The following is a 22,456-nucleotide window of genomic DNA, read 5'->3' on the forward strand; positions in this document are numbered from 1 at the left end:
ATAGAATTTTCCAGGCAAGAATACTGGAGTGGGTTCCCATTTCCTGCTTCAGGGGATCTTCCTGACCCAGGGATTGAACTTGCCTTTCTTGCATTGCCACATGGATTATTTACCACTGAGCCACCTAGGAAGTGTTTTTCTAATAGATTAAAGGAGACTAAAGAGACCTTGTGGCTCAGCTGGTAAAGAATCTGCCTGTAGATTTTGATCCCTGGGTTGGGAAGATCCCCTAGAGAATTCAGGAATGGCTACCCACTCCAGTATTCTGGCCTGGAGAATTTCATGGACTGTATAGTCCATGGGGTCGCAGAGTCAGACATGACTAAGTGACTTTCATTCACTCAAACTCACTCACTCAAAGAGACATAATAATTCTAGTCAGCATGGTTTCATGGACTAAAACATGGCTCTGTCTAATATTTTTCCTGTAAAAGATACTACTGAGATAATTGGAGGAATATGAATAAGGTTTATAGATTAGATAATAATATGTACCAGTATTAATTTCCTAAGGATTAAAGATTTACTAAGCATGGCCCCACCCATCAGAACAAGACCCAGTTTCCCCCTCAGTCAGTCTCTCCCATCAGGAAGCATCCATAAGCCTCTTATCCTTATCCATCACAGAGCAGACAGAATGAAAACCACAATCACAGAGAACTAATCAAGCTGATCACATGGACCAGCCTCATCTAACTCAATGAAACCTGGGTGCTGTGTAGGGCCACCCAAGACAGACAGGTCATGGTGGAGAGTTCTGACAAACATGGTCCACTAGAGAAGGGAATGGCAAACCCCTTCAGTACTTTTGCCTTGAGAACCCCATGAACAGTATGAACAGGCAAAAAGATAGGACAATGAAGATGAACTCCCCTGGTCGGTAGGTACTCAATATGCTACTGGAGATCAGTGGAAAAATAATTCCAGAAAGAATGATGGGATGGAGTCAAAGCAAAAACAACACCCAGTTGTGGATGTCACTGGTGATTGAAGTCTGATGCTGTAAAGAACAGTACTGCATAGGAACCTGGAATGTTAGGTCCATGAATCAGGGTAAATTGAAAGTGGTCAAACAGGAGATGGCAAGAGTAAACATGGACATTTTAGGAATCAGTGAACTAAAATGGGCTGGAATGGGAGAATTTAACTCAGATGACCATTATATCTACTACTAGGGACAAGAATCCCTTAGAAGAAATGCAGTAGCCTTCATAGTCAACAAAAGAGTGAGAAATGCAGTACTTGAATGCAATCTCAAAAACGACAGAATGATCTCTGTTCATTTCAAGGCAAATCGTTCAATATCACAGTAATCCAAGCCTATGCCCTGACCAATAATGCTGAAGAAGCTGAAGTTGCACGGTTCAGTGAAGACCTATAAGACCTTCTAGAACTAACACCCACAAAAGATGTCCTTTTCATTACAGGGGATTGAAATGCAAAAGTAGGAAGTCAAGAGATACCTGGATTAACACACAAATTTGGCCTTGGAGTACAAAATGAAGCAGAGCAAAGGCTAACAGAGTTTTGCCAAGAGAACGCACTGGTCATAGCAAACACCCTCTTCCAACAACACTAGAGATGACTCTACACATGGACATCACCAGATGGTCAATCTTAAAATAAAACTGATTATATTCTTTGTAGCTGAAGATGGAGAAGCTCTATACAGTCAGCAAAAACAAGACTGGGAGCTGACTGTGGCTTAGATCATTAACTCCTTATTGCAAAGTTCAGACTTAAATTGTAGAAAGTAGGGAAAACCACTAGACCATTCAGGTATGACCTAAATCAAATCCCTTATGATTATACAGTGGAAGTGACAAATAGATTCAAAGGATTAGATCTGATAGACAGAGTGCCTGAAGAACTATGGATGGAGGTTCATGACATTGTACAGGAGGCAGTGATCAAGACCATCCCCAAGAAAAAGACATGCAAAAAGGCAAAATGGTTGTCTGAGGAGGCTGTACAAATAGCTGAGAAAAGAAGATAAGCTAAAGGGAAAGGAGAAAAGGAAAGATATACCCATTTGAATGCAGGGTTCCAAAGAATAGCAAGGAGAGATAAGAAAACCTTCCTCAGTGATCAGTGCAAAGAAACAGAGGAAAATAATAGAATGCGAAAGACTAGAGATCTCTTCAAGAAAATTAGAGATACCAAGGGAACATTTCATGCAAAGATGAGCACAATAAAGGACAGAAATGGTGTGGACCTAACAGAAGCAGAAGATGTGAAGAAGAGGTGGCAAGAATACACAGAAGGACTATACAAAAAAGATCTTCACAACCCTGATAAACATAATGGTGTGATCACTCACCTAGAGCCAGACATCCTGGAATGCAAAGTCTAGTGGGCCTTAGGAAGCATCACCACGAACAAAGCTAGTGGAGGTGAGGGAATTTCAGTTGAGTTATTTCAGATCCTGAAAGATGATGCTGTTAAGTGCTGTACCCAATATGCCAGGAAATTTGGAAAACTCAGCAGTGGGCACAGGACTGGAAAAGATCAGCTTTCATTCCAATCCCAAAGAAAGGCAATGCCAAAGTATGTTCAAACTACCATACAATTGCATTCATCCCACTTGCTGGCAAAATAATGCTTAAAGTTCTCCAAGCCTGGCTTCAATAGTACGTGAACTGCAAACTTCCAGATGTTCAGGCTGGTTGGATTTATAAAGGGCAGAAGAACTGGAGATCAAATTACCAACATCTGTTGGATCATAGAAAAAGCAAGAGAGTTACAGAAAAACATCTACTTCTGTTTTATTGACTACGCCAAAGCCTTTGACTGTGGATCACAACAAATTGTGGAAAATTCTTCAAGAGATGGAAATACGTGACCACCTGACCTGCCTCCTGAGAAATCTGTATGTAGGTCAAGAAGCAACAGTTAGAACTGGACATGGAATATAGACTGGTTCCAAATTGGGAAGGCTGTATATTGTCACCCTGCTTATTTAAATTATATACAGAGTATATCATGCAAAATGCTGGGCTGGATAAAGCACAAGCTGGTATAAAGATTGCTGGGAGAAATATCAATAACCTCAGATATGCAGATGACACCACAATTATGGCAGAAAGTGAAGAAGAACTAAAGAGCCTCTTGATGAAAGTGAAAGAGGAGAGTGAAAAATTTGATTTAAAACTCAACATTCAGAAAACTAAGATTATGGCATCCAGTCCATCACTTCATGGCAAATAAATGGGGAAACAATGGAAACAGTGACAGATTTTATCTTTTGGGGCTCCAAAATCACTGTAGATGGTGACTGCAGCCATGAAATTAAAAGACACTTGCTCCTTGGAAGAAATGTTATGACAAACCTAGGCAGCATATTAAAAAGCAGAGACATTACTTTGCCAACAAAGGTCTCTCTAGTCAAAGCTATGGTTTTTCCAGTAGTCATGTATGGATGTGATAGTTGGAGTATAAAGAAAGTTGAGTGCTGAAGAATTGATGCTTTTGAACTGCAGTGTTGGAGAAGACTCTTGAGAGTCCCTTGGACAGCAAGGAGATCCAACCTGTCAATCCTAAAGGAAATCAGTCCTGAATATTCACTGGAATGACTGATGCTGAAACTGAAACTCCAATACTTTGGCCACCTGATGCAAACAACTGACTCACTGGATAAGACACTGATGCTGGGAAAGATTGAAGGCGGGAGGAGAAGAGCACAACAGAGGATGAGATGGTTGGATGGCATCACCGACTCTATGGATATGAGTTTGAGTGAGCCCTGGGAGTTGGTGATGGACAGGGAGGCCTGGCGTGCTGCAGTCCATGGGGTTGCAAATAGTCGGAAATGACTGAGTGACTGAACTGAAATGAACTTCAGTAATTGTAGTGTGGTAATGTTGGAGAAATTCCTTTATTCTTAGGAAATAGGCACTGACATCTTTAGGGGTAAAAGACCATGTATTTTTAACTTACTCTCTGATATTCAGAAAAATAATGACAGTGTGTGTGCAAAGTAAAGTAAATGTTAACAACTGGTACATCTTACAAGTTTTCTGTAAGTTGATAAGGTTTTTATAGCAAAAAATTACCGAAGAATGGTATCTCAAGAGGCAAATTAGTCAAGTTAATGCTTTCTTAAAAACACTTTAAAGGCTTCCTAGGGCACTTAATTTGAGACTTGGAAACCAGGTGACCTGCCTCTCCAATGGCATTTCACATCAGCCCAAAGCTGCTTCCCATCACTTCAAACACAGTTACGCTGCTTGTGCCAAACCAACATTTTATGTGTGGCGGTCCCTCCCCGTGGAACTCCTTTCCCTCAGCTCCTCTCTGCTAGCTCCTTCTCTTCTCAGGTGTCAGCTCAGATGTCACCTCCTCAGAGAGGCCCTCCCTTACTTAAGACAGCCCAGAGCACCTGGCACAGTCTCTGGTCAGGTAGTTATTTACAAAGCCAACTGCTCCTTAGCTGCACGGGGGCATGCACGCTGTCTGTCCTGTTCACCACTGAATCCAGGCATTCTTCATCTAAATGCGCATCACAGGAAATGATTTGGCGCCATTGTAGATTGGCTTCCCTGGTGGCTTAGTGGTAAAGAACCTGCCTGCTGATGCAGGAGATGTGGGTTTAATCCCAGGTAGGGAAGGTCCTATGGAGAAGGAAATGGCAACCCAGTATTCTTGCCTCAGAAATCCCATGGACAGAGGAACCGTCCATGGGGTCGCAAAAGAGTTGGACATGAGTTAGCAACTAAACAACAACAACCATTCTAGATGCATAAAAGAGAAGTTGATTCTTCACATACACCAAATGCCTTAGGGCATTAGGGCTTGATTCTCATGGATAATTCTGGTGAGCAGGCTGCTAGCTGAGACCTGCATAGCACACAGACCGGCACACAGTAGTACTAGGGGACATCTGGTGCGTAATGAACATCAAGACCAAATTCACACCTTCTCTCCCTGTTCCTGCTCTTCTTCCTGTATTCACGACAGTAGCAAAGGGGGCTGAGAAGTCCCTGGCCCCCCAAGCTGGCTGAAGCCTCAGCCAGGAATTGTATACACCCTCTGGGGCTCACTCTTGTCTCTCTACCTCCTATGCTCCCTTTGTTACCAGGTTTCACCGATTCGTATTTCCAAATTCTTATCAAAAGATTTCAGTATTTTTACTGCCTCTGCTATATTTTAGGCCCTCATAATTCCTTGCCAGGATTATTGCAAATGCCCTCTGAACAGGCCCTCCTCCTCCAATTTACGTCCCTCCTCGTCCTCCTCTATCCAGATATCTGAGGTCTGAGTGATCATTCCAGAAACTCAGAATTGCTCATGGCCCTTTCTGGCTTATAATTCTGTGATAGTTTCCAGCACCCTGAAGAGAAAGTGTAAACTTTTTCTGGGTGTTGAACATTCTCTGGGCCCCAGCTCTGGTCCATAATCCAACCTCAGTTCCTTCCCTGTATAACTAAAGCCTGCTTCCCAGATAGTTCCATGTATTTCACCAAATAGGCTGTGCGCCTTTAGACTGTTGACTCTTGCCCATCTGCCACCTCCACTCAAAACACTATTGTCCCCGTCCTACCTGGCCCTCTCTCCTACCCAAGCACTGTTATCAGTGCTGTCCACGTAGCTCCCATCCCCAGAGGCGTGCCTCAGGTGCTGTTGCTCCTCCAACTCTAGGGTCGCTGCTCACGCCTCCTCCCCTCAACCCCAGGTTTTGCATCTGTATCACCTGAGCTTGTGTCTGTCACAGAACTTATGCTGACCATCATTATTTATCTTTCTTCCCAACGAGACCATGAAATTCTCTGAGGCAGAGGTTATAGCTTTCCCATTCATGCCCCGAGCCCCTGCACAGCACCTGGTACACATTAGAAGTGACGTGAAAGTCGCTCAGTCGTGTCCAACTCTTTGCAACCCCATGGACTATACACTCCATGGAATTCTCCAGGCCAGAATACTGGAGTGGGTAGCCTTTCCCTTCTCCAGGGGATCTTTCCAACCCAGGGATCGAACCCAGGTCTCCCGCATTGCAGGTGGATTCTTTACCAGCTGAGCCACAAGAGAAGCCCAAGCATATTGGAATGGGTAGCCTATCCCTTCTCTAGTGGATCTTCCTGGCCCCAGGAATGCAACCGGGGTCTCCTGCGTTGCAGGTGGAGTCTTTACCAACTGAACTATCAAAGCCTGGTACACATTGGGTATACAGTAAATCTTTGTGAAATAAATAAACGGACAAAGTAGGACCTGGCACATGTTGAAGCTGAAACTCCAATACTTTGGCCACCTGATGCGAAGAGCTGACTCACTTGAAAAGACCCTGATGCTGGGAAAGATTGAAGGCGGGAGAAGAAGGGGACGACAGAGGATGAGATGGTTGGATGGCATCACCGACTCAATGGACATGAGTTTAAGTAAACTCTGGGAGTTGGTGATGGACAGGGAGGCCTGGTGTGCTGCAGTCCATGGGGTTGCAGAGTCAGACACGACTGAACTGAACTGAACATAAGAGGTGGTAGAGAAATACATATTTTTATTTATTTATTTATTTTTATTAGTTTATTTATCTAGTTTTTAACTTTACAATATTGTATTTGTTTTGCCAATGAGTAAGTGAATAAAATCCTGAAGAGAGATGACCAAGAAGTATGCAGAGAACAAGAAGATTAAGAATTTAAGAAATACAAGCTCCTTGAGGGTAGGAGCTTCATCTGCTTTGTGCTGTGTTCCAGTGCCAAGACCTGGCACACAGGAGGCGCTCAACAAATGCTGACTCGTGGGAAACCACTTTAGCAGGTCAAGACCACAACCAGTCAGTCTGATACACACTCGTCAAAGGTCAGGGCAGAATCCTTTGTTCCTTTGTGCATATTCATTCAGCAAACATGTTGACTGTGCCCTGAGGTACTCTATCACTCACACTGCGAAAAGGCACTGTCCTATATTTTCTCTGGTGCCCAACTCCTGAGAGCAGGAACGCAGCCTGAAGTATCCTACTCCTCAGTTTCCAGCGTATGGGTATAAAGAGCAAGGTTCCTTACCTCACGACTGCTGGCATAGGACTTTGCTTTCTCTTCAGAGAGGTGGAGCTTCTCTCGAGGAGGCTGGAACAGGGCTCTCTGAAGCAGCTGGTTTTGCAGGTTCTTTCTAGGTGTTATGCTGACGGCAGCAACAATTTCATCCAGGTGGTTGGATATGTGAGTTTCCTGTGATTCTTGCATATTTTTATACACATTATCCTCTAATTTTTAAATAAGAAAAAAAAAGTATTGATGATAATTGCCACCATTACTTTTAGAAATACATACTTTTCCTAGAAATTGAGGCTAGAATTTAAACAAATTTCAACACTACACCCATGGCTTCTTTGAAACAAGTAGCATCTATCCAAAAAGCTCCTAGTGGCTAGCACTAACTTCTTTCAGATGGATTTCAAGTTTTAACTAAATCAAACATTCTTTGTCCTATGTATGTATCATATGTATATATATATGTATGTTTATATACATACATACTGATGTATTTCTTTTTGTTTGTTTTATAAAGGCTTTATTTGTCCTCTCATTGAAGATATTGTTTTTCAAAAGTGTTTCTTTTTTATTTTAAATAAATTTATTTATTTTAGTTGGGGGCTAATTACTTTACAACATTGTAGTAGTTTCCGCCATACACCAACATGAATCAGCCACGGGTCCACATGTATTCCCCTTCCTGGACCCCCCTCCCACCTCCCTCCCCATCCCATCCCTCTGGGTCATCCCATTGCCCCAGCCCTGAGCATTTGTCTCATGCATCGAACATGGAATGGTGTTCCGTTTCACACATGATAATATACATGTTTCAATGCTATTCTCCCAGAATGTCCCACCCTCACCTTCTCCCTCAGAGTCCACAAGACTGTTCTATGCATCCGTGTCTCTTATTCTGTCTTGCATATAGGGTCATCTTTACCATCTTTCAAATTCCATATATATGCATTAGTATACTGTATTGGTGTTTTTCTTTCTGGCACTGATGTATTTTATATATTATATACAACATATATATATGTTAGTAGGAATCAGCTGAGCCGAAACAACTCTCAAAGAGCTCAGATCAGATCTGTTGAACCCCAAGTAATTAGAAATGGGAAAAAAATGACATGTTAAACTTTCACTTCCAGCTAAGATGAAGGGATGAGATTTATCCTCTTGCCTTAAGTAACCAACCAATCAACTAAAAACCTAACAACCAACAACAACAAAACAATCCATAGGCAAAAAGGGTATGAAACAATGGTTGTCAAAAGACAGGACATCAGACATGAGAAATGGAAAAATGAAACAAAGTGAGATGCTTGATTGCCCCAGCTTATTGCTCTGAAAAAGTTTCTGGATCACGCAGGGTAACCCAGAAGTTACCCTGTGGACTGAGTTGAGGAAATAGAGTTGAGCATCTGGGAAGACCAAGGAGGCTGTAATTCACAGAACAGTTTACTAGAGAGGATAGAGCTGCACAGAGAAGACCCCAGAGATTAGCATCTTCAAGAAAGGGGAGAGAATACTGATCAGCATGTGTTTTTCAAGTAGAAAACTACTTGAGTCTGGAGAAAGATTCCTCTAAGAAGATTGAAAGGAAGTATCTGGTGCTCACCAAGGCTGGCAGTGCCTGTTCCCACTGACCAGACTGGAAAAACTCATAATTCATGAGGCAGAGGGTAAAGTATTCAGGAAGTTTTTATCTCAGCGTGTTAGTCACTCAGTCATGTCCGACTCTTTTGGACTGTTGCCAAGCTCCTCTGTCCATGGAATTCTCTAGGCAAGAATACTGGAGTGAGTAGCCATTCCCTTCTCCAGAGGATCTTCCTGATGCAGGGATCGAACCTGGGTGTCCCACATTGCAGGCAGATTCTTTACTGTTTGAGCCACCAGAGAAGACAGAAGAATACTGGAGTGGGTTGCCATTCCCTTCTCCAGGGGATCTGCCCAACCCAGGAATCAAACCTGAGTCTCCCGCATTATATCTGAGACACCAAGGAAGTAGTGGAGAATAATTAGCCCTTGGGTAAGCCCTGCTTAGATCCACTTAACAAACCAGGAAAGTAAGACCTAAAAGGATAAAACTGTTTCCAAGTAACTGTATGAGAGGGCAAAATTCAAGGGTGCTGATAGGAATACAAAAACAGCCAGCACTTGACAGGTTGAAATTCATAAACTTTAACATCCAAACAAAGATCACCAAGCAAGCAAATAGGTAAGAAAACAGCCCATAATGAGAAGATGAATCAGTCAAAACTGACCCAAATATTAAGTTAGCAGAGAAGAATATGAAGGGTTATGTAATTGTATTCTATATGTTTAAAATGTTAACTATGTTTAAAAAGTTAACTAGAGACATGGAATATATAAAGCCAAATTGAACTTCTAGACATGAAAATTCTACGTGAGATGAAAACATACTAGATGAGAAAATAATAGCAAACGAACCAACGGACAAACAATTAATCTCAAAAATATACAAGCAATAATATAATATATTATATATATATAAAAACATATAGATTATTAGATATAATAAGCAATAATATAATATATTATTATATAAAATATATATTGTATATATATTAATATATTATATATTATGAAATATATAATATATAATATATTAAATAATATATTATATATGATATTATATATGATGTTATATATCTATTATATATTATATATAATATACATATCTATTATATATATTATATATATTATATATTTTATAATATATATATCATATATAATAGATATAATAGATATGTATATTATATATATAATTATATATATATAATAGATAACTAATAAGGACCTATATTATATATAATATATATTATACATATATAATAGATAACTAATAAGGACCTATATTATATATATTAGTTATATATATATAGTTATATATATATATAATATATACTATATATATTAGTTATATATATTATAACATATATATAATATAATATATTATATATATTATATTATAATATATATTATAATATAATATATATTATATATATAAATAATAGATAACTAATAAGGACCATAATATATATAATATATATATATAAACTAATAAGAACCTATATTATATATATCAGTTATATATATAGTTATATATATATACTATATATATTAGTTATATATATTATAACATATATATAATATATATAAATAATAGATAACTAATAAGGACCATAATATATATAATATAGGTCCTTATTAGTTATCTATTATTTATATATATAACATATATTATATATAATATATTATATATTATATGTCATATATATTATATATAATATATATAATAAATATATAGGTCCTTATTAGTTATCTATTATATATATAATTATATATGTTATATATTATATATAATATAACATATATATGACATATATAATATATGTTATGTATATAATATATATATTATATATATGATAGATATATATAATACATATATTATATATATATCCTGCAGCTCAATTCCAGAAAAATAAACGACCCAATCAAAAAGTGGGCCAAAGAACTAAACAGACACTTTTCCAAAGAAGACATACAGATGGCTAACAAACACATGAAAAGATGCTCAACATCACTCATTATCAGAGAAATGCAAATCAAAACCACAATGAGGTACCATTTCATGCCCATCAGAATGGCTGCTATCCAAAAGTGTACAAGCAATAAATGCTGGAGAGGGTGTGGAGAAAAGAGAACCCTCTTACACTGTTGGCGGGAATGCAAACTAGTACAGCCACTATGGAGAACAGTGTGGAGATTCCTCAAAAAACTGGAAATAGAACTGCCATATGACGCAGCAATCCCACTGCTGGGCATACACACTGAAGAAATCAGAATTGAAAGAGACATGTGTACCCCAATGTTCATCGCAGCACTGTTTATAATAGCCAGGACATGGAAGCAGCCTAGATGTCCATCAGCAGATGAATGAATAAGGAAGCTGTGGTACATATACACAATGGAATATTACTCAGCCATTAAAAAGAATACATTTGAATCAGTTCTAATGAGGTGGATGAAACTGGAGCCTATTATACAGAGTGAAGTAAGCCAGAAAGAAAAACACCAATACAGTATACTAACACATATATATGGCATTTAGTCAATCGGTAAAGATAACCCTGTATGCGAGACATCAAAAGAGACACAGATAAATAGAACAGTATTATGGACTCTATGGGAGAGGGCGAGGGTGGGATGATATGGGAGAATGGAAGCATGTAAATTATCATATGTGAAACAAATCGCCAATCCAGGTTCGATGCATGATACAGGGTGCTCGGGGCTGGTGCACTGGGATGACCCAGAGGGATGGGATGGGGAGGGAGGTGGGAGGGGGGTTCTGGAAGGGGAAAACATGTACACCCATGGTGGATTCATGTCAATGTATGGCAAAACCAATACAATATTGTAAAGTTAAAAAAATAGATAAATAAACTAATTTAAAAAATAATAAAAAAAAGAAAATATACTAGATGAGATTAATGGAAGATCAGATATTACAGATGAAAAGATGCATGAACTTGCAGATGTAGTGATAGAAACCATCTTAAAAAATCAGTGAGCTGTGAAAGAACTTCAACTTGCCTAAATATATATGTAATTTCAATCCCTAAAGAAAAGTGGATTATAGTGGGGACAGAAAAAGTGTCTGAAGAAATAGTGGCCAAAATTTTTCCAAATTTAAGGAAAAGTAAAAAGTCAGAGATTTCAGGAGCTAAATGCATACTAAACACAAGAAACAGACAGAAACCGACACCAAAAGATATCGTAACCAAACTGCTCAAAACCAAGACAAAGAGAGAACCTTAAAAGTAGTCAGGAAAAAGAACATATTAGTATTTTTAAAAAGATGACAAAAGCAGGTTTCTTGGAGGAAATAAAGCACATGAGAAGAGAGTGAAGCAACACATTTAAAGTATGGAAAGGAAAACAACGGCAAGCTGAAATTCGATACCAGTGAAAAGATCTTTCAAAATCAAAATCTGAAAGAATTCACCACCAGTATATTTGCAGTCCAATGTTCCCAATAAATATTAATGGAAATCTTTCAAAAGGAAGAAAAATGATAACAAGTGGAAATCTAGATCTACACAAAGAAATTAAGAGCAATGAAAAATGATATTTACATGGACAAACATGTAAGACTGTTTTCATATTACTTAAATCTCTTTACAAAATAATCAACTATTTAAACAGAAAATAATGTACTCCCTGGTTCATAAAATATATAAATGAAGTCTATGAAAATAGTTGTGAAAAAGTTAAGAAAAAAATGAAAATGAAGTCACTGCTGCTGCTGCTGCTAAGTCGCTTCAGTTGTGTCTGACTCTGTGCGACCCCATGGACTGCAGCCTACCAGGCTCCTCTGTCCATGGGATTTTCCAGGCAAGGCTAAGAGGAGAGGATGAAATTGTGAAGTTCTTATGCTATATGTACAAAGGTGTAATACTACTTGCAGGTAGATTGCGATAAGATAAAAATGTATAGTATAAACCCTACAGCAATCATTACATTTTTAAAAAAGATAAGGAGTTACAGGTGACAACAAAGGAGATAAATACAGACTCTTAAAAATAATCCAGTAGAAAAAAAGAGGAAAAAGGGAACAAAGAAGAGTTGGGACAAATAGCAAACAAATAGCAAGATGAATGACTTAAATCTGACTGTAACAATAATAACATTAAATGTAAGTGATCTAATTAAGAGAACCAATTAAGAGAAAGACATTGACAGAATAGACAAAAATACAAAACCGAACAATATGTTGCCTATAAGAAATTCAAAGACATTAAGATTAAAAGTAAAAGGGAAAATAATCTGCTAAAATCAGTCAAAAACAAACTTGGAGTCTCTATATTAATATCAAAGTAGATTATACAGCAAAGAATATTACCATAATAAAGATCATTTCATTATGATAAAGGGTCAATTAGTCAAGAGGACATAACCATCTCAAGTGTCTGTATACCTAAAAGTAGTTTCAAAATATAACAAACTGGTTTCAAAACATCTCAAACTGGTGAAACTGCAAAAAGAAATAGACAAATTCTCAATTATACTCAGATATTTAAATACCTTATAAATAACTGATACCCCAAGTAGGCAGAAAATCTGTAAAGAATATAGAAGACCAACTACACCATCAACCAACTTGATTTGGCATTTACTAGAACATTCTAGTTCTAGAAGTTGAGGGCAAGAGGAGAAGGGGATGACAGAGGATGAGCTGGTTGGATGGTATCACTGACTCAATGGACATGAGTTTGAGCAAACTCATGGAGATAGTGATGGACAGAGAAGTCTGGCATGCCGCAGTTCATGGAGTCGCTAAGAGCTGGACACAACTGAGGAGCCGAATGACAATGACAGAACATTCTAACTGCCAAAGCACAGCATAGCCATTCTTTTCAAGGGCACATGGGTCATAAAACAAGTTTTAATAAATTTATAAAAATTCAAGTCATACAAAGTATATGCTATGACTACAAAGGAAGTTATAAATCAATAACAGAAAGATAGCTGGAAAATGTCCAAATACTTTAGAAACTAAATAACATTTTCCTAAAACAAACAAACCATGGGTCAAAGAAATCAAAAACGATATTTGAAAATAGCTTACACTGAAAGAATATAAAACGCAACATACAAGAATTAGAGAATGCCACTAAAGCAGTCGTCATGGAGAAATTTATAGCATTAAATGTCTATATTAGAAAAGTAAAGAAGTCTCAAAATCATGGTCTTAATTTTTATCTTCAGTGACTAGAAAAGGAAGAGCCAATTAAGCCCAAAATAAGCATAAGAAAATAATGAATAACATAACTAATAAAACTAAATTCACAAATCAATCAAATAAAAATAGAAAAACAGAAAAAAATAAAGGAAACCAAAATCTGGTTCTCTGAGACCATTAATGTTGATAAATCTCTAACCTGATTAATGACAAAAAAGGGAAAACAGACACAAATCACCAATATCAGAAATGAGAGTGATGCGATTACTATGGATTCTACAAATATTAACAGATTAATGTGAGAATGTTATAAACACTTATGCCAATAAATCTGACAACTTAGATGAGTGGAAAAATTCCTGTGAGTGAAGTGAGCAAGTGAAAGTTGCTGTAATGTCTGACTCTTTGCAACCCCATGGACTATACAGTCCATGAAATTCTCCAGGCCAGAATACTGGAGTGAGTAGGCTTTCCCTTCTCCAGGGGATCTTCCCAACCCAGGGATCGAACCCAGGTCTCCCACATTGTAGGCAGATTCTTTACCAGCTGAGCCACAAGGGAAGTCCAAGAATACTGGAAAAATTCCTGTAAAGACACACCATACCATAGTTCACTCAAGAAAAAATAGATACCTGAATAGCCCTATATTTATTAAAGAAACTGAATTTGTATTTTAAAAATCTTACAAAGAACAAAACAAACAAATAAATAAAAATCTCCAGGCCTACATGGCTTCAACAGTAAATCCTGCCAGATATTTAAGGAAGATATAATACCAATTGCATACAACCTCTTCCAGAAAATTTAAAATGAGAATATTTCCCAACTTACTCTATGAGACCCTGATATCAAAAGAAGACAAATACAAGAAACGAAAATTTCAGATCAATATGTCTCAGGAACATAGATGCAAAAATTTAAAGCAAAATTACCAAGTTAAATTCAGTAATAAATAAAAAGGAAAATACATCATGACCAAGTAGACTTTATCTCAGAAATGCAAGATTGATTTAACATCCATAAAAAAGTCAATGTCATGTTGATGTTTGGTAGAAACCAACACAATATTGTAAAGCAATTATCCTTCAATTAAAAATACATAAATTTAAAAAGAAATAAAGTCAACATGAAAATTAAAAAAAAAGCAGTCAATGTAATTCATAAAATAATGAATGAAAAAAGGAAAACTGCATGATCATATTGATCAGCATGCAAAAACAACTTGACAAAGTCTAATATCCATTTCTTTTTTATAGTTGAATTAGCTTTTTTCTTATTTATTTAATCAAAATATGATTGATTTACAATATTAGTTTCAGACTTACAATACAGTGATTTAATCTTTTTATACATAATATTACATTTAAAATTTTTATACAATATTGGCTATATTTCCTGTGTTGTACAATACATTCCTCTAGCTTATCTATTGGAGAAGGCAATGGCACCCCACTCCAGTACTCTTGCCTGGAAAATCCCATGGATGGAGGAGCCTGGTAGGCTACAGTCCATGGGGTTGCTAAGAGTCGGACATGACTGAGCGACTTCACTTTCACTTTTCCCTTTCATGCACTGGAGAAGGAAATGGCAACCCACTCCAGTATTCTTGCCTGGAGAATCCCAGGGATGGCGGAGCCTGGTGGGCTGCCGTCTATGGGGTCGCACAGAGTCGGACACGACTGAAGCGACTTAGCATAGCATAGCATAGCTTATCTATTTTATTTAAAATTTTTAAAATTTCTTTTTAATTGCAGAATCATCACTCTACAACATTATATTGGTTTCTGCCTTAATTAGCCTGAATCAGCCATAAGTATACATGTGTCCTGTCCCTCTTGAACACCCCCCCACCTTACAGTCCACCCCGCCCCTCTAGGTTATCACAGAACACCAGGCTGAGCTCCCTGCACCATACAGCAAGTTCCCACCGGCTACCTGTTTCATATACGGTGATGTATATGTTTCAATGCTACTCTCTGTCTGCCCCACCCTCTCCATCCTCCACTGTGTCCAGAGTCTGTTTTCTATATATGCATTTCTATTGTTGCCCTACAAACAGGTTCACCAGCACCATTTTTTCTAGACTCCATATATGTGCATTAATACATGATATTTGTTTTTCTCTTCACTCTGCATAAGAGGCTCTACGTTAATTCACCTCACTAGAAATTTATTCTTCTAGTGAATGACTCCAATTCATTCTTCTTTATGACTGAGTAATATTCCATTGTATATATGTACCATAACTTCTTTATTCTAATATCTATTTCTGATTAAAAATATTAACAATATAGGAATAGAACTGTACTTCCTCAACCTGATAAAGGGCATCTATGAAAAATCTACAACTAAATTAATGAAAAATTGAAGTCTCTTTCTCTAAGAACTGAAATAAGACAAGGAGGTTCACACTCAAACTTCTATTTAACATTGTACTGGAGTTTCTAGCTAGTGCAATCAATCAAGAAAAAGAAATAAAAGGCAACCAAATCATAAAAAGGAAAAAGTAAAACTGCCTTAAGTCACAATAGTATACCTCTATTATCATATATACAGAAAATCTGATGAACTATGAAGAAAATCCCCTAGAATCAGTGAGTGGAACAAAGCTGTAAGATATAAGAGATGTATACAAAAATTATATTTCTCTGCATTAGCAAATTGAAATTAAAATACAATACTATATGCAGTAGCATCTCAAAATATGATATAAAGAATAAAGCTGCAGTATTCATTTAAAGATGAATATAATGACTTGTATAATAAAAACTGCAAAACATAGCTGAGAGAAATTAGAGAAGACAAAATTAAAGAAGACATAAATATTTACCATGTTCATGGGTTGAAACACTCAGTATTGTTAAGATGTCAATTCTCCACAAGTTGATAGATTAAAAGACTTCCCAATTCAAGTCTTTGCATGTTTTTTGAGTAAGAAATAAAAAACTGTTTCTAAAATTCACATAAAAATGCAAAGGACATAGAATACCCAAAAAACGTTGTAAAAGAACAAAGTTACGGGACAAACGCCACTTTTTATCAAGATTTATTATAAAGCTATAGTAACAAAGGGAGCTTGGTATTGCTGTCAAGACAGACAAATAGATGAATGGAACAGAAAGGAGAGTCCAGAAATGGATGCTCACAAATAAACAACTGATTGTTGACAAAGCTGTAAAGGCAATTTATTGGAGAAAGAATAGTCTATTCAACAAATGATGCTATAACAACTATTCAACAAATGATGCTATAACAACAACATTCTACATGAATGTTCACATGTAGAATCAAAACAAAACAAAAAACAAAATCTTTGATCCATCCCTCACAGCATGTACAAGAATTAACTCAACATGAAATCTAGACCTCTACAAGAAAATGTCTGTGACCTTGGACTAGGCAAAGATTACCTAGATATGATATGACATAAAAAATTGATAAATAGAACAAAAATGACAAATTGGACTTAAAAATTAAAAATTTCTGCTTTTTGTAAGAAATTGTGCAAGATGATGGAAAGACAAGTTATAGGCTGGGAGAAAATATTTATAAAATAGGTATCTAATATAGGACTTGTATCTTGAATATATAAAGAATTCTAAAAATTCAATAATAAGAAAATAAACAGCTTACTATAAAACAGGCAAAATATTGTAACAGATATTTTAAAAAGGAACATGTATCAATGACAAATATGCACATGAAAAGCTGCTCAACATCACTAGTCATTTTTGCTGTTGTTTAGTCACTCAGTTGTGTCCAACTCTTTGCAACCCCAGGCATCAAGCTCCTCTGTCCAGGTGATTTCCCAGCAAGAATACTGAAGTGGTTTGCCATTTCCTTCTCCAGGGGATCTTCCTGACCCAGGGTTCGAACTTTCATCTTGTGCATTTGCAGGAGAATTCTTTACCACTGAGCCACCAGGGAAGCCCAACTAGAGAACTACTTAGATATAAAAATTAAAGAAGGGGAATAATCAAAACCAACTCTTGATATTTTCATCCTGAGATTCTAGAATAGGGCTTGGCACATTTTGACAATGGGACAGATCCTGCCCAGTCTGTTTTTGTAACTAAAGCTTTATGGGAACACAGCCTGTTCGTTTACTTACATGCTAAGGCTGCTTTCACAGTACAACAGCAGAGGTGAACAGCTGTAACAGAAATCTTATGGCCCTCAGGGCCTAAAATATTTACTATCAGTCCATTCACAGAAAAGGTTTTGTTATTGTTGTTCAGTTGCTCAGTAGTTTCTGACTTTTCGCAACCCCATGGACTGTAGCACGCCAGGCTGCCCTGTCCTTCACCATCTCCCGGAGCTTGCTCAAACTCAAGTCCATTGAGTCGGTGATGCCATCCAACTATCTTGCCCCCTGTCATCCCCTTATCCTCATGCCTTCTATCTTTCCCAGCATCAGGGTCTTTTTCAATGTGCTGGCTCTTATAATTTATTCTATTGTTGTTCAGTTGCCCAGTCATGTCCGACTCTTTGTGACCCCATGAACTGTGGCACTCCAGGCTTCCCTGTCCTTTACTATCTCTCAGAGTTTGCTCAAACTCATGTCCACTGAGTCAATGATGTCATCTAACCATCTCATCCTCTGTAGCCCCCTTTTCCTCAATACACAATTTCAAATAAGATTTGAGATGGGCTAGAGGTAAATGTTGAAACAGTTAGTCTGGATATAGACTACATCTATATTTTATAGTTTATACCAAGGTAAAGTTTGCCCACTCCTTAATCCATAATAGAGTTTTACATTTTCACCAAAAAGGAAGTAGGAGCTTTTCTTTTTTTCATAAAGCAATACAGAATGAAGACATCAAACACAGAGGGAAAGCCAGGAAGCAACAGTTAGAACCAGTCTGTCGTTCTGGTTCCAAATCGGGAAAGGGGTACGTCAAGGCTGCATATTGTCACCCTGCTTATTTAACTTATATGCAGAGTACATCATGCAAAATGCCAGGCTGGATGAAATACAAGCTGGAATCAAGATTGCCGGGAGAAATTTCAATAACCTCAGATATGCAGATGACACCAACCTTATGCAGAAAGTGAAAAAGAATTAAAGAGCCTCTTGATGAAAGTCAAAGAGGAGAGTGAAAAATTTGGCTTAAAACTCAACATTCAGAAAACTAAGATCATGGCATCTGGCCCAATCACTTCATGGCAAATAGATGGGGAAACAATGACAGACTTTATTTTTTGGGGCTCCAAAATCACTGCAGATGGTGACTGCAGCCATGAAATTAAAAGATGCTTGCTCCTTGGAAGAAAAGTTATGATTAACCTAGACAGCATATTAAAAAGCAGAGACATTATTTTCCCAACAAAGGTCCATCTACTCACAGCTATGGTTTTTCCAGTAGTCATGTATGGATGTGAGAGTCGGACTATAAAGAAAGCTGAGCGCCGAAGAATTGATGCTTTTGAACTGTGGTGTTGGAGAAGACTCTTGGGAGTCCCTTGGACTACAAGGAGATCCAACCAGTCTATCGGAAATTAGTGCTGAATAGTCATTGGAAGGACTGATGCTGAAGCTGAAACTCTAATACTTTAGCCACCTTATGCGAAGAACTGACTTACTAGGTAAGACCTTGATGCTGGGAAAGATTGAAGGTGGGAGGAGAAGGTGACAACAGAGGATGAGGTGGTTGGATGGCATCACTGACTTGACGGACATGAGCTTGAGCAAGCCCCGGGAGTTGGTGATGGACAGGGAAGCCCAGTATGCTGCAGCCCATGGGCTCGCAATGAGTCAGACACCATTGAGGGACTGAACTGAACTGAACTTCTCTCTATTGGCTCCTAGACACAGAAACAATGAAGTAGCTGCCATTTGTCATGTCCCCTGTTGTTTTTCTCATGGTAGAAGAATAAGTATTTGTATCTATACCTCTCTTTCAAAGAGCAAGGCTGACATAAAAGGATATGATTTTCAAAACATCTGATTATGACGCTAGTATTTTATAACAATAAGACAGAAAAGACACTGCCATTAAACTATGACTTACCATCAGTTGTAACATGCACTCCAGTTTCAAAGATGTTTAAATGCCAAAAGAAATGTGCATCTCTGAATCAATGAAATGAGGAATGTTACTCACCTGGCTTCTGAAAGCATTTCAATCAGTGACCTTGTAGCAGTGGTCCCACATGGGACCTAAGGCATAAGGGGCCTTTCCCTCCCTGGCTCTTGCCTGCACACTCCACTGAGACAGACACTAGCTATAATAATCCCACTCAGCAGTGGGTCGGGGGACTCTGGTGGGACCCCTCTCCCAACCAAGTGAGCAACTGTCAACCAGCAACCAGTTAACAGCCCTGTTTTGCCATTGCTCAGTGCCACTGAAAGCCCCTTCCCCCTCCCTATTGTTATATACAACCCTGTATAATTCAGGATTTTATTCAGAAAACAATTCAGGAATAACTCTGAATTCTGACCGAGATAAGATGGTTTTTGGAGACTCGAGTCTACCATCTCCTCCGTCTGCTAACCTTCTGATTAAAGTCATCATTCCTTGCTCCAACAACTCCTCTCTCGATTTATTAGCCTGTCTTGAGTCAAGCAGAACGAGCTTGAGCTTGGTAACAACCTTGCTTTCAATATGTGTGGCACCATACAGTAACACCTTTAGCACAAAGACACATTTTTCAGTTCAGTTACTTTGAGCTACATGCTTATCATCAGCCATTTTTCTTTTCTTTCTAATAGCCATAGCTGGGATTTAAATTTTCATTAGAAATCAGCCTAGGCCTACACATTGACTTCCCAAGTCTCTCAACCCACTGGCCCACAACTGTCAGACAGACATACCCAGTAAATTGATGCTATTCCTTCTGCCAGACCTCCCTAGTAGAATGCTGAAGCACATGATCAACACCAGATCAAAGTGAGAGGAAGTAGAGGTCTGAAGTGGGGACTCAGTCTTCCATTTCCAAAAGGTGATGTTCAAAAATTTAATAACTGGTATAGCAGGAGGACCAATCAATCTGTATAGATGACAACAATATTGGAGTTAGCTGGGTTCTGAATGTCCCCCACTGTTCCAGGTGTTAACCTTTAGGTGCTGACAGGTGGAAGCTGTAGGGAGGCTAGAGGACAGACGGGAGCTCTCTCAGGGTACTGGCTCTTAGGAAACAATAACCATTATGACTGCATGAGAGTGTACTAGTTGAAAACCATCTCTGCCCATATGTAAGCTGCAGCATCAAAAAGCTGTGAAATAGAAAAACATCCCATAAAGATACAGAATACCAAAACTGAATAAAATGGAAATGGAAAATCTGAATAGAATTATAACAAACAAATTAGTAACTGAAAATATTTACACAAAGTTAAACGTACACCCAGATAGCTTCAGCTGTAAATTCTACTAAAACTTTCAAGAAAGTAATAATGTGTATTTTTTGCAAACCTCAGGAAAAAAGAGAAGGGAACCCTTTCCAGCTTATTCTATGAAGCCACTATTATAGAATCAGGAAGCCACTTTCTGATACCAAGGCCAGACAAAGACAACACACAAAAACAACTGATAATGCTTGATAAATATGAACACAAGAAATCCTCAACAAAATATAAGCAAACCAAATCTAGGGACATATAGAAAGGATTATAAACTATGATTGAGGGAGATTCATCCTGGGAATGTAAGGCTTGCTTAACATCTGAAATCATTAATGTAATATACCATATTTAAAAAATAGAGGGAAAAAACCCTGCATGATTCTTGATAGATGAAGAAAAATTATTTGGCAAAATCCAACATCCATTTATCACAAAAACTTCTTCAACCTGATAAAAGATTTGATTTTAAAAACTTAAGGTCAAACATCATACTTAATGGTGAATGTTTGCATGCTTTCATCCCAAGGCTGGAAACAAGGCAAGGATGTTTGCTCTCACCACTTGTATTCAAGATTATAATGGATGTTCTAACCAGTGCAATAAGGCAAGGAAAAGAAACAAAAGGTATGCAGGTTAGAAAGGAAGAAATAAAACTTTATTATTAGACGACATGATCCTATATGTAGAAGATCCTAAGGGATTCATACAGAAAAATGAAATAAAAAAAGAAAACAAAAACTACTAGAAACTACTGAACAAATTCAGCAAGGTTGTAGGATGCAAAAGAAACAAGAATTGTGTTTCTATCAATCTAAATATGAAATTAAGAAAACATTTTCATTCACAAAATAGCATCGAAAAAGACAAAAGGGATAAACAAAACAAAAAAGTTTGATTTAACTTTTTTGATTTAACAAAAAAGTACAAGATTTTACACTGAAAAACATTACTGAAAGTCGTCAAAGAATATTAAATAAATGAAGAGACATTGCATGTTTATGGACTAGAAGCCTTAATAACACTAAAATAGCAATACTTTCCAAATATTGATCTGTACATTTAACGTAATCTTTATCAAAGTTCCAGCTGACTTTTGCTGCCCCCTAAAATCTGACCTTACATTCATATGGAAATGTAAGAGACCTAGAATAGCTAAAATGACCTTGAAAAGAACAAACTTGGAGGAATCATATTTCCCATTAAAATAAATTACTACAAAGCTAAACGAATGGATAAGGAAGCTGTGGTAAATATACACAATGGAATATTACTCAGCCATTAAAAAGAATACATTTGAATCAGTTCTATTGAGATGGATGAAACTGGAGCCCATTATACAGAGTGAAGTAAGCCAGAAAGAAAAACACC

At 37.5% G+C, this 22,456-nt stretch overlaps 1 protein-coding gene across 48 annotated transcripts in view; it reads right to left on the reverse strand.

The window, feature by feature from the left end:
* The window catches only part of TTC23 (tetratricopeptide repeat domain 23), a 140,294-nt gene that overhangs the window by 93,673 nt on the left and 24,165 nt on the right, over positions 1 to 22,456 (reverse strand). For 20 of the 48 annotated variants that reach the window (XM_081551275.1, XM_081551259.1, XM_081551280.1 and 17 more), the window contains one exon: positions 6,999 to 7,198. In XM_081551275.1, the coding sequence (XP_081407401.1) occupies positions 6,999 to 7,178 (180 nt within the window). In that variant the 5' untranslated portion in view covers positions 7,179 to 7,198. Of the gene's footprint in view, positions 1 to 6,998; positions 7,199 to 13,082; positions 13,181 to 20,557; positions 20,829 to 22,456 lie in introns of those variants that run through there. The other 28 variants (XM_081551253.1, XM_081551245.1, XM_081551270.1 and 25 more) reach the window with 4 other exon arrangements.

The sequence above is a fragment of the Giraffa tippelskirchi genome, chromosome 12 (assembly GCF_054371585.1).
Source record: "Giraffa tippelskirchi isolate mGirTip1 chromosome 12, T2T-mGirTip1v1.2.pri, whole genome shotgun sequence".
NCBI lineage: Eukaryota > Metazoa > Chordata > Mammalia > Artiodactyla > Giraffidae > Giraffa > Giraffa tippelskirchi.